Source organism: Ursus americanus, chromosome 3 (genome assembly GCF_024610735.1).
Source record: "Ursus americanus isolate L20-20 chromosome 3, mUrsAme1.1.p, whole genome shotgun sequence".
Taxonomy (NCBI): Eukaryota; Metazoa; Chordata; class Mammalia; order Carnivora; family Ursidae; genus Ursus; species Ursus americanus.
The window spans coordinates 36,685,666-36,698,642 of NC_142129.1; the positions used below are offsets into that span (position 1 = coordinate 36,685,666).

At 43.0% G+C, this 12,977-nt stretch overlaps 1 protein-coding gene across 4 annotated transcripts in view; it reads left to right on the forward strand.

The window, feature by feature from the left end:
* The window catches only part of DOCK4 (dedicator of cytokinesis 4), a 409,713-nt gene that overhangs the window by 388,556 nt on the left and 8,180 nt on the right, over positions 1 to 12,977 (forward strand). For 3 of the 4 annotated variants that reach the window (XM_045792824.2, XM_045792826.2, XM_087860893.1), the window contains 8 exons: positions 2,641 to 2,817; positions 3,566 to 3,649; positions 6,634 to 6,753; positions 7,081 to 7,202; positions 7,529 to 7,649; positions 8,683 to 8,764; positions 8,917 to 9,026; positions 11,281 to 11,353. In XM_045792824.2, the coding sequence (XP_045648780.1) occupies positions 2,641 to 2,817; positions 3,566 to 3,649; positions 6,634 to 6,753; positions 7,081 to 7,202; positions 7,529 to 7,649; positions 8,683 to 8,764; positions 8,917 to 9,026; positions 11,281 to 11,353 (889 nt within the window). The remainder of the gene's footprint in view (positions 1 to 2,640; positions 2,818 to 3,565; positions 3,650 to 6,633; positions 6,754 to 7,080; positions 7,203 to 7,528; positions 7,650 to 8,682; positions 8,765 to 8,916; positions 9,027 to 11,280; positions 11,354 to 12,977) is intronic. The other variant, XM_045792825.2, reaches the window with a different exon arrangement.

Below are 12,977 nucleotides of genomic sequence, written 5' to 3' on the forward strand. Positions count from 1 at the left end.
AGAGCAGCCGGCTTCCCCGCTCTGATGCCTGGGAGCTCTCCCGCACTCGGCACCTCAGTCTTCCTGTGATGCTGGGGATCCTGAGGCCACACTGTCCCTCCTAGGATTCTGCCCCACTTCACCACCTGAGCACCTTCAGGCAGGGACGTCCTTCACCAGAGCAGACTTCTTAAAGTTCCATTTTTTTGCCCTGCTGCTATATCACTTTCCGGTAGTGGGTTTACAGAGGCTCCCTCCCCCCACAGTTTATCTTCCGATATATCCCCTCAGATTTGCTTCTCCGCACCTCCTACCTTGCAGAAAGTGGTCGCTTTTCTATTTGTAGAATTGCAGCAATTCTTTTCTTAGATCTCCGTTTGAGTTCACAGGTGTTCAGAATGATTTGATAGGTAACTAGCTGAATTCCTGGGACCAGAGGAAACTAAGGTTTCCTACCCCTCCGCCATCTTGGACTATTATCACATTTTGTTTGCTTTTTAAATTTTTTTCATATTAATAGCATTTGAATTTATAAAGGTAAGCCTGATTTTTTTACCATTGGCCAAAATACATATAAAATTTTCCACTTAACTATTTTTAACTGTATGGGACAACAGTGTTAACATGTGTGCACTGTTACGTAACAGTTTCATCTCACAAAACTCAATCTCTGTATCCATTGCACATTTCCCCTTTTCCACCTCCCCAGCCCCTGGCAACCATTGTTCTACTTTCTTAAGATGACTTTTTAACTTTCAGTCCATCGGAGTCCTCAGACTTTTACTTTATGGTTTAGCTTTTGTGATTATAAAACAAAGGTTTATGGTCATAGACAGTAAATACCCACTTACCAGCACTCAGGAAACAGAACATTGCCAGTAGCACCCACAGAAGCTTCTCATGTACTCCTTTCTAGTGGCAACTTGCTCCCTTTCTCTTACAGGTTACCACTACCCTCACTTTTATGGTGTCCATTCCCTTGCTTGGTTGATCACCTAAGTTTGTTTCTCTAAAACAAGTCAATTTAGTTTTGCCTGATTTTGAACTTTATATAGCAGTATCATAGTGTGTACATTCTAATTTGGTTCTTTCGCTCAGTATTATTTGTAATATTAGTCTATGTTATTACCTGTGACTGAAGTTTATTTGCATTGCTATGTACTATTCCATTGTGTGAACATACCACAATATGTTTATGAATTCTCTTATCAATGGACAGGGATTTTCGAGACATTTATGACCACTTTTGTACGTATCTTCATAGACATCTACACACATCTCCTACTCCACTTTTTTTTCAGATATATGCCTGCATAGAACTGCATGCAGGACCATAAAATATAATAAAGAGATCTTTAACTTGAGCAGATAATGCCAGACTGTTTTCCAAAGTGATTGAATCAATTTGAACTTCCAACAGCCAAAATTGAGAGAGTCTAGTACACACATTCTCACCATCATTTGCTGTTGTCCTATTTATTTTTGTCATTTAGTGAGTGCTTAGTAGTATATTATTGTGGTACTGTTTTTCACGTTGCTGAGCACAAGTGAGGTTCAACACTTTTTCATATATTTATTGGCCATTTGAATTTCTTCCTTTGTAAAATGCCTGTATAAGTGTTTTGCCCATTTTTTTTTAACTGGGTCATTTGCCTTTTTCTTATTTGTTTTTAAGAGTTCTTTATATATTCTGGACATAGGCTCTTTCATGGCTTTATATGTTATAAATTTCTCCTCCTTTCTGGTTTATCTTTCCTTCTCTTCATAATGTCTCTTGATGAATATATAATCTTAATTTTGACGTAGTCAAATTACTCTAGTGCTTTTCAGTGTTGTTTTAAGATGATGTAAGTGACCTTTAAAAATCTTATTTGTTTCCTTAACTGAAAAAAACAATATTTAAATGTGCTTAGCGTAAGCTTGAATTCTGTACAGCTAAGAGCTTGGCAGACCTTCTCTTCAGAGAGAATGTCAATGACAATAACGGCCACGATGTTAAACATTTGAAGAACACTTTCATCATTTTCACATTTAGGTTCCCCACATAACCTAGAATTTTTAAATCATAATTCTGTTTGGCTCTCCTTCAACAAATAGATCCTACAGCATATATGATTATCTTATTTTCCATAACTCCCAACCGAGTACCATCCTGCGCCACCTTATGGTGCTGTTATATATGCATATGGGGTCCATATGGGCATATGTCCCATCTTCCCAACTGGGCTGAAAGCTCCTTGACATCAGAGGATTTGTAAATGCTTCTTTGTGTCTCCTGTGGTGCTCTGCATTAAGTAAGCAACTAGAAAGGTGATAATAATATGCAGGGCCCCTTCAAAAGAAAAGAAAAATGAGTTTTAGCAGACATGAGATGCTCGGATTTTAAGGATTACATGGCTTGTTGCAGTGCTGATATATGAGTGATGATTGCTGATTACCCCAACCACATTTCAACCGATCAGTATAATCACCTTCACTTTCCAGACCTTTGAGTGAACAGCTAATTTGTCTTCCGCATCCTTGTCTATTCTACTGTATGGCCCCTGGTAGAGATAGTGATGGGAGCCAAGGGGGAGCACAGATAATTCAGAACATGGATAATCTACTTTCTTCTCGAATGTCACAAAATCCAAAATATGTTTATGCACATTTGCTTCTCAGGTAGAAATGAGTCCTCTGGAAAATGCAATTGAAGTGTTGGAAAATAAGAATCAGCAGCTGAAGACTCTGATTAGTCAGTGTCAGACAAGACAGATGCAGAATATTAACCCCTTGACCATGTGCCTGAATGGAGTTATAGATGCTGCGGTTAATGGTGGAGTTTCCAGGTATCAAGAGGTGAGGATTAGGTATTGTTGTTTGAAAGTTTTAAAATGTGATTTCTTAGGGCTTCAGAAGTCTTTTTTCAAAATATGTACACACATCTGCATGCTACTTTGGGGCTACAATTGACACAGAGTTCTTTGTTAAATAGAGCAAACAGTCACTTGTGATGCTCACTTATTCCATTTTCGGATATGTGGTATTTTGAGGATAAAGTGTGTGTGTGTGTGTGTGTGTGTGTGTGTGTGTGTGTGTGTGTGTACGTGCACGCTTGGATGAATAAAGTGGTGAGGTTATCCAGATTGTTTAATAAATGTCTACTTAAAACCATTTCCCTGACCAAGGAGGTTCACGGGCATAGAAACGTCTGATCTTATTTAGAAGATACTTTAGATGGACTTTTCATCTGCCCTTCTGGTTTTAAATAGAAAGGCACAACAGCTTGGAAGGTGAGGAAGCCACCATTTTAGTCATACTGAATGCTAAAGCACTTTATTTTAAGATATAAAGCTGATTGATTTGGATTTGCTATTTGCTTGCATTACCAAAGATACTTATTTACACCATCTCTGCTCTCCCTTAAACAATCCTTTCCCTATATTCCCTTTCTGACCAGCTGCCCGTAGGAGTCACTCCTTCTGCCCCACCAGTGCGGCTTACAGTGGTGTTTCTTTAAAGATGCCAGGTCTTCAGAAGCACCTGTGTCTTTCACCTTCTTTTGAACTCTCTCCTGAAGTACATTGACTCTCCGTTCTCTTTCTAGGCATTTTTTGTCAAAGAATATATCTTAAGTCACCCTGAAGATGGAGAGAAAATTGCACGGTTAAGAGAGCTGATGCTTGAGCAGGTAAGGTGGGGGCAGAAGCCAGTCACCTGCTCTCTCTCCTGCCTAGATACGCACGGTTACCAGAGACCCATCTACTTGTTTTTCTACATTGGTGTTCGAAACGAAGCGGTCAGTCAAGCGTTATAGATTCATCTGTAATGTATTCCAACTTGCTAATTTTTACTTTTATTTCTGACTTCGATGCAAAAATAAATTTAACAATGAGTAAATTATGGCAGCCCTTTATAATGGACAACTTCACGTAGTCTCTTGGAATAATGTTTGAATGTTCTCTCCCTAAAGATTTGCTGTGGACTCGATGCCAACTTTGCACTCAGAATTTTGGGCTCACGCGAGTTCAGGCCAACTCAAAATAAATGACTAGATAAATGAATGAGTGAAGGAATGAGATTATTACATAAGTGGTATAGGGAAGGGGCAATCAATAGACTTTGCTTTAAAACAAAGATTAAGCCTGTAGATGATAGGATATGGACAAAACAAGATACAAGCTCATCATTTTCTACTCCAAAGAAGCATAGTTTATCTTTATTTATTTAGTTTCAGCAAGTACAAAGAACTAGAGTGATTGCTTGGCTGCTGTGTTCCTGTAGATAGCTCTTGGCCTGAAAATGGTTTGAAAACCTCTGAGGTAGGAGACATGATGCTTAAGAGGCTGGGTTAAATAGGAAATAAGGACATTTAACACCCATAAAAAATGGAATACGTATGAAAAAATGTGACCAAAGCATTTCCTTCTACTTGATAATACCAAATTAATCAACAAATAAGGCATGCCCCTTTGGGTAAGAAAATGATGAGGCTGGATCTGATTTCATCCAAGCTCTGCAGGCTTAATCCACAGAACGTAATACTGGGGAGAAAGAAGTGGCCGTGGACAGGTACCATGGCTGGAACAGGGTCAGTTATGAAGCTTCTGGAAAAGAGAAAGGAGTTACTTGACGGTGACCTGCTAGGAAATTGAGAATAAGTGAAGTTTTTGATGTGGCCCTGTGGGTGAGGTAGACGCTAGAAGTGAGCAAGTTGGGTTATCCGGTTCTTAGGGTTATGGAATGACTGTGGCCTTTGTTGATATTCAGAAATCAGTGTCTAACCTGAGTGTAGTCTCTAGTGAGTGGTTTGCCTCACTGCTGGACTCTTACTTGGTGTATTCGGTCTAACTGAATTTTTTCCCAAAAATTAAAATTTGAAAGGCCAAGAAGGCTCTCAAGAAAAATAAAGTCGGGAACCTTTGTTTCTTCCATGTCCTGCCTGATTGTGTTCATAGGGCCTTGTGGAAGAGCCATGACATAGGAGCCTTTCGATCTCTATCATAGGACAGGCAGTACAAGTGACTGCCGCGTGACCTTGGGCACATCACACCATTTCTGTGAGACTGTAGCACTAGGGGAGCAGGCTAGTGAGGGCACCATCCTCCGCTGGACCTCTGTGAGGTGGTTCAGGTACTACCTGGGCGCCTCGGAGATGCACTGGCCCAGTGGCTCTTCCAGAAAGGAATTGTTGCCCCAGCGGATGGGCATGGTGGCCGTCGACAGACACCCTTGGCGCTCAGGTCCTTCAGCTGCAGAGTGCTGCCTGGCCCACAATCACCACCTTCCTGGATGGCCCGCATCCAGGGACTAAGGAGGAGGTATACAGCCCGGCCATCTGGGCCCAACACAGCACAAGTCTGACAGCCTGTTTGAGGCCCAGAACTCCCCTGGTGTCGGCAGAGGCTGACATGACTGCCACGTGTCTCGGCTTCTTTGTAGTCAGGTCCTGCTGCTACCCCTCCCTCGTACAGACAGTGATGCCAGGTTTCTCGGCCGTCAAAGCCTCATATCCATGCCAGAGTCTCCTTCTGGGAGAACCCAACCTTCAATGTGATTTGGACAAAACAAAATTTGCCTTACAGCGAGTGTTTAAAATGGAAACTGGATTCCTACCCTTGAGGTCAACTCTTCCATGCCCTTCTCCCTTCATCAGACTCTTCCTTTACGCCTCAGACATCCACTCCACTCTCGCTACTCCCTTTAAAGGTGTCCTTGAGGTTTAAGGTATTTTTATCTTCATACAAAACTGCTGGCCGTGGGTAGGAGCTTTCACAGTCCTGCCTCATACAGAAAGTGCCAGACACTCTTAAGCCACCAGGCTCAGTCCTGTTTGACCTGAGCTTTCAATCTTGAATCTTCACAAGATGTAAAGATAAAAACCATGGTGGTAATGGTGTGATTTGCTTTCTTCACAGTCCGTGAAATGTGTTCTTTTGACCACTTTAACATGGGAGCATTTTTTAAATGTGAAAGACAGGTGAAACGCAAAGGAATTAAGCACTATTCATAGTTGAAGAACAAAAGAAACTTGAATGTTTGTGCTCATCTCTTTTGGGGCACAGAAAACCTCTTTTTTCTTTTTTTTTAAATTGGAGCTGCTCCTTATTGCATTATAATAAGCGAACCAGAATAATAGCTTTTAACAAAAAACAAAAAGCATAGCAACTATTATAGAATTCCTTTTCCTATTTTACCTCCATGTCCTCAACAAATCTTGGAAATCTGGGGGAGGATAGCTGGGCACAGCAGAACCTGACGGAAGAAAAAGAGTATCGTGGAAAAGGGAATGGCATCCAGAGAAGAGATCCCTTGGGGAGAAGCGCCTGACCCCGCTAACGGGGGGCAGCTCCTGCCCAATCCTGCGAAGTGCAGATGGGGGTCAAGCGACACATAACTGCTTAAAAGGGTTGTTATTACAGATCTGAAATACATGGAAAAGAAACTTTGGGTAGCGGGAAAATCAGAAAGACCTAAGTTTGAATCCCCATTTGTACCTGCAGGATCTTTCTGGTCCTCAGTGGCCTCACCTTAAATGAAGGATTGTTCCTATCCTGTGGGGTCGAGAGGATTAGCCATAACTCGTGCAGAATGCAGGGTATAGTGCTCGACCCCTAGCAGGCGCTTGGTGAAGTTACTCATCGATGTGGATTTTTTCCTTGTCTTTTTATCAAGGCTCAGATTTTGGAATTTGGTTTGGCTGTGCACGAGAAGTTTGTACCTCAAGATATGAGACCCCTACACAAAAAGCTGGTCGACCAGTTCTTTGTGATGAAGTCAAGTTTAGGGATACAGGTACGTGCCCAAGTGTCCGTAGGGGGCAGTCTGACCACTACCGTTGCTTTTTGTTGGAGGGACGGTGAAGTCCAATAGTGACATCTTTTGGTTTTTCTACCAAACTGCACCATTTTACCAGGGAGTCCTCCAGTATTAAAATTTTGCATCATCTTCTGTTATGCCCTGTTCAACTTTTATGAAAACAGAAAAGGGTGAGAAAGCTTATTAATACCGAAACTTACCTTTATAACCTTATGTAATTCATAACAATACGCTAAAATACCTCCTGAGTTATTTTGCCCCTATAATTACTCGTCTAAAATATTTCCTTTATTCCCTCTCTAGGAGTTCTCTGCTTGTATACAAGCCAGTCCAGTCCATTTTCCTAATGGAAGCCCCCGCGTGTGTAGAAACTCAGCACCTGCTTCTATGAGCCCAGATGGTACCAGGGTAATTCCTAGACGCAGGTAAGTCATATTCTGAATTATCTTACAATTTGGCATCCCCACAAGATGATCTGGAATGAGTCTCTCATTCTTTATGGCACAATTTGTCAAATACGCTATTTCTTAATGAAATAATTAACCCGCGAGGCAGCTGCAGACATCTGCCACTGGTAAAACAGCAACAGCATGAGAAATAAATAAACTCAAACATTTGATTATATTGAGGCAAACAGGAGACAACAAAATGGGATGTATATTTTTTTCCTTTGGTTTTATACCACGCCAGCATGCAATAAAGTGCAATTCAGAGACTGAGTTAATGACCATTTTTTTTCCCCCCAAAACAGCCCATTAAGTTACCCAGCTGTCAACCGATACTCTTCCTCCTCACTGTCCTCACAAGCTTCTGCTGAAGTAAGCAATATTACAGGGCAATCAGAAAGCTCTGATGAAGTCTTTAACATGCAGGTACTTGACTGGCTTTTTAATCATCTGGTCGTGTGTATTCCTTTTCTGTCTCAATCATGAGAGTTTCTGTTCACTCTGCTGGGCCAATGAACAGATCTGCGAGCAAGAACGTTGAGTTAAGGACAAACCTTTAAACACTCCTACTGCTTTGTTGGTCTCTGGAGTCTACAAAGAGGTTTCTCCCAAACTGCCCCCATCCACGCTCAGAAGACATGAGCAAGAACGGGAAAGCCTGGGCCGATCGTGCAGGGTTAGCTTTGAAACCTGCCTCCGATTTGCTTCCTCAGTTCGGGACCCTTGGAGCCTGTCACCACGTACTGGCCGCCTCCTAGCATTGCTAAGTGGCCTTTTTGCTTCACAACACATGGTTGCGAGGGCCATTATAAAATTTCTCTACTTCTGTTCATGTCAGAAAATTTTCATAATAAAATTTTTGCTGAAGAAACAAAATAGTTTTTCAGGACGTTAGTGTAACTGCAACATAAAATTTTACGTGGACCCTGCTAATAATCATTCAGTAAGCAGCAGCTGAAATTTTCCTCACCACCGTCTTTAGAGAAGGGGCACAGCACATATGGCCAAATTCATGCCTTGAGCACATTTTTGGGGAAAACAAGAAGGTGTGTTTTCTGCTTTCTAGAAGCATTCCCCTATTTCTGTGCCCCAGGCTGGGAGTCCTTCTGCTTGTCTGTTAGTCAGCGAGGGCCCTGCTGCCTGCTCCTCAGCCCCAGTATGTCCAGGAAACCAACGCAAATATATTCCTTCGGCTGGAGTCAAAATCTCAGATTTTTTTTTCCCCCAGAGTATTTTGTTTTTAAATCTTGGATTCTTGACTAATTCAGACAGGCTTCCTTATCAGTCTGAGGTTTTTCTCTATTTCTTAATGGCCTTTTTCTTTTCGTTTTTGTTTCGTTTTGTTCCGGTTTGTTTTTTGGCTACTTTGAAAGCAAAGGGCAGGGATTTTGTTTTCGATATGTCAGTGTTGTCTGGAGCCCCTAAGCAGTGGATGCTAACAGCTCTCATGTGTTTGCAGCCCAGTCCATCTACCTCAAGCTTGAGTTCGACTCACTCTGCTTCACCTAATGTGACAAGTTCGGCCCCATCGAGTGCCAGAGGTCAGTGCCAGGGTGTGGGGTTGACTGAGGGTGTCCCGGGGGCCGTGGCCCCAGCTCCCTGAACGGTGGCCAGCCACCGCGGCACATGAGCCTTGGCCTCTGGGCAGGTCCGGCAGCCGCCCTGAAGATCCTTCCTTTCCTTCTCTTCCCAGCTTCCCCTTTGTTGTCTGACAAACACAAACATTCCAGAGAAAACTCTTGCCTGTCCCCGAGAGAGAGACCGTGCAGTGCCATCTACCCAACAGCTGTGGAACCTTCTCAGGTAGTCCTAGTGGGACGGAGGTACTAGTGTCTAGAACTGCTTACCTGTCTCTGCAGAAAAACCCTGTACCGGCCAGAGGCAACCCGAGGGGCTGTGTTAGACAACAGGCCGATCTGAGTGAAGAGTGAACCTCTGCTCCGTGCCTGTTGTTCGCAGCTTCTGTTGGAGCCCTATTTCTGATCCTGATCCGTGGGTTGTTGCCTGAGCAGTAAAGTGGAGCGGAAAATGGGAAACGATTTTTTCCCTCCTTGACCTGCCTCTCTAGTTCATTTGCTGCTATTTAAACAGTACAAGGGTAATTAGGTGAATGAGTTGGAGTGTCTGTGTGTGTTTGCATGTGTGTGTAGCAGGAATTTCAAGCAACTTTCTCCATTAGCAAGAGACCCTTGAGAAGAGACGTGATCTGTCCCGCAGCCTTTCTCTGGGCCTTTACCTAGTTTGAGAGAGCTCCAGTTGATTCCTTTCTGAGGTACCCAGGAGGGCAAAGACAATTTCTGTTCACCTTTGCCATTCTGAAATGCACTGAGGAAGAAGCAGTTGAGTACCCAGGCTTTCCCTGTCCCCCCCAGGAGTAAAGGACCATGGTCCTCAGCTCCTGCCTGGACTTGATTTTGAAGTGATCCTGATGTAAGAAAGACGTTAGGGTTCAAAGCCGACGGCCAAGAAAGAATTCTTGAGACGTCTTTGGTGCAAAAAGGTGATTTTATTAAAGCACAAGAACAGGACCCGTGGGCAGAAAGAGCTGCACTGGGGTCATGAAGAGTGGCCCATTATATACTTTCAGGTTGGAAGGGGGATAGCTTAAGTCTCTAAGGAATTTGGAAACAAGGTTTCCAGGACCTCGAGGGGACTAGCTATTGTTGGGAAAAGGTCATTTATTACTGTCTAATAAAACCTTAGTCATGCGACCCTTCAGATGTATATTGGTGGGCCATATGCTTGGGGGATGATTGCCAACATGTATCTTGGGGGGTTTAGCGATAAAGGAAGTTTCCAAAAGAATTTTTATATGTTAAAGTAGACTTACAGGATCCTGGGGGGGGGGGGCTAAGATTGCCTTTTGCCCTTAGCAAAGTGTCAACATCAAGGCAGTTGGGCCCTAGAGGAATGTCCCTCTGCCTGTTTCAAGGACTTGTCAGTGGGCTGTAGGTAGTAAGGAACTGTAATAATTTTTCTTCTGCCTTTGTTTCCCACGTCCATCCCTGTTAGTCCAGGTGAGGACAGGGCCAAGGGCCAAGGGCTTGGCCCTCTGGGCCCTTCAGGGGTTGTGCAGGGTGGTTTCCAACAGGAAGATTCTGGGGTAGCCCTGAGTTTTACCGATGATTTGGGAGTAATTCAGGAGCGGAGAACAATACTTACTGATGTTCCAGCTAATTTTTCTGTTTTTCTACACCACCCTGGCAGAAGTCTGTAGCTGCATCTGGAAATGGATGAGAGCGAGTGGGATGTGGCTTGATTGGTTTATCTTTGCTGATTGTGTAATCTTCCCGAAAGCCCCAGGATACCTCCTCTGCACAGCACTGATGTCTCGCAGAACTTCTGAGTGCGTTTGGCTGAACCAGCTCACCAGTTTCACTTCCCTTTGTCACTTGATGTTGCAAGGGGGTTTCACACTTTGTTCCATCTGCTCCAGGAGTGCGTGTTGCCAGCATGGGGGCCTCTGAAAGCCTTGATTAGCCTCCGCCTTTTCTACTTTTGGTAAAATGTGAAGCAGTGTGTAGTTGCCAAAACCCCAGTGATACACGTTGCTAGGGTCCATCTACTTCTAAGGATTTGCACTTTTTCTTTTAATGTATTAGGTAGAACTATGTAAAACTGGCATTTTCGTGGGTTAAAAATCATAGAATATTGTCCATTTCATATGTTTTTAACCTAGGATCGAAAACATGTCTATTCACTAGAGATTTTTTGAGCTAATACTTAATTCTTATCTGCGTTTCATATGGCCAGTCTAGCATTCGTATTTATAAACAGGACCATAGCTTAACTGCTCCTTACTGTTTTTCCCTCCATTTTATTATGAAAACTTAATCACCATTTACATTTGAAATCTAATATAAACTTCTTAAACTTAAAACTCTTCTCCCCTTTTTTCCTTAAATATGATTGAATTCTTGGTTCCCAGGCTCATCACGTACCATATAAAAATTATTTTGAACAAAAAGTTTCAGTAATGAGACAATCATCTCATTTTCTAGAAGGTCTCACATGACAACATGTTGCATCATAAAAATAGACTCTTCTACCTTTGCAGAGGCTGCTGTTTAATCATATTGGAGAAGGGGCCTTGCCACGCAGTGACCCAAATCTTTCTGCACCTGAGAAAGGTGGGTATCAAGCCAGTCTCTTCATCAGTCCCGCAGGTGTAAGGGTTTGTTTTGTCCTCATTTTCTCCAGTCTATCGTGTGTCTGTGTGGAAGGCAGATCTCCTTTTCTTCGTGACCGGGACTAATTTTCCCTTTACGGGATTCATGAAAGACAGTCCTTCGTGTTGTGTTCTTTCAAAACTGTTTTCTTGTAGAATTGAACAGCAGAATCGGAGCAAGTTAGGAACTCCTCGGTTCCATGCCTTTGGGGTCTGGTCACCAAGGCAATGTCCATGCTCCCCTAGACATAGCTGCTGAAGAGACTACTTGTCCAGCACAGTGAAAATAGCATCTTCGCAGATGGATTCCCTGGTCCCACCCTTTGTCTCCCTTACAAAGCTCATTCTGCCGGTTCATCTGTTTGCGGTGACTCAGATACTATTTAAGAAGTGCAATCCAGTGCATAATGGAGTGTGCCCTGCCTCAAGGTCACACAAAAAATGAGAAACATACGCATAGCCATTAATAGCCAATTAGCATCGGTCTGTGCAACACGGCAGGAGAGGAAGAGCAGATCCAATGTGACTCCCTCCACCGTGCGGGGGCGGGGGGGGCCTCGCTCAGGGTCAAGCCTCGAAAATCCGAGAGGTCCCGTAAGCCAGTGAATCGAGCCACTAATGAAATGTTCCCGTAAAGTGCACTTTTATTGTCCTCATTAAGAAATAAACTGTATTGTCATCAGACTACACAGATAGATTAACATGCACACTTTCCCTGGGAGATTGAAATTAGGGAGATGGTAGCCGAAATGATTTTAAAACATACATTTTGCTTGAATGTTACACGTCACATTCTAATCTTTGCCTGAAGAACTTAATCTTTGGTAGAAGGGCTGAGAAAACTACTACCACAAAGCCAATTTAAAACGAGCTGAGAAAAATCGTTTTAAGAGTGGTGATTCCATCCCCTGAAGTTAATGTGGTTATTTCGAGTACGATGTTGCAATCCTAGCCGTGTCCATCAGATGGCGGTGTCTGACAGGGAGCGAGCCACCAGACAGCTGAGGACCCGCTTTTGGAAACCTGATTTCCTAGCGGCTATTTATAATCTTGTGTGTCTTGCCCTTGCTCCTAACAGGGCTATTCCATATTTCTGCATCTTACTGAAGCATGGAACAGACAAATTACAAAAAAGGAATGATACTATCAGCATTCCAAATTACTTTAAGGACATACCTCAGCATCATCCATTGATTTCAGGAACAAGGGTCCTTTTCCCAAAGAGCTGGTCAACAGGATGTGTGGCGTGATTGTCCTGCCAGGTCATTGAAATATTAGGCTCTCACTGCCTTCCCCCTTTTGGAGTGCCACTTGTCCAGAAGTTTCCACTAAAAACTGAGTTTTAAAATACTCTAGTGACTACATCCTCCATCTGTTATCCAGCATCTAGACACAGGATTCTGCCGTCTAGTGTAGAGACCTGTAGTTCTGTTTGCTTGAGGGGAAATAGGCTAGCACCCAATTAATGTCAACTATAACTGTGAGGTAGAAAATTAATGGTTTAGTATTTAGGAGGTTTCTTGGGGGTTTTTTGTGTTTCTTTTAAATCCAGTTGATTTTTTCATTCTGGATAATTTTGACTTTCT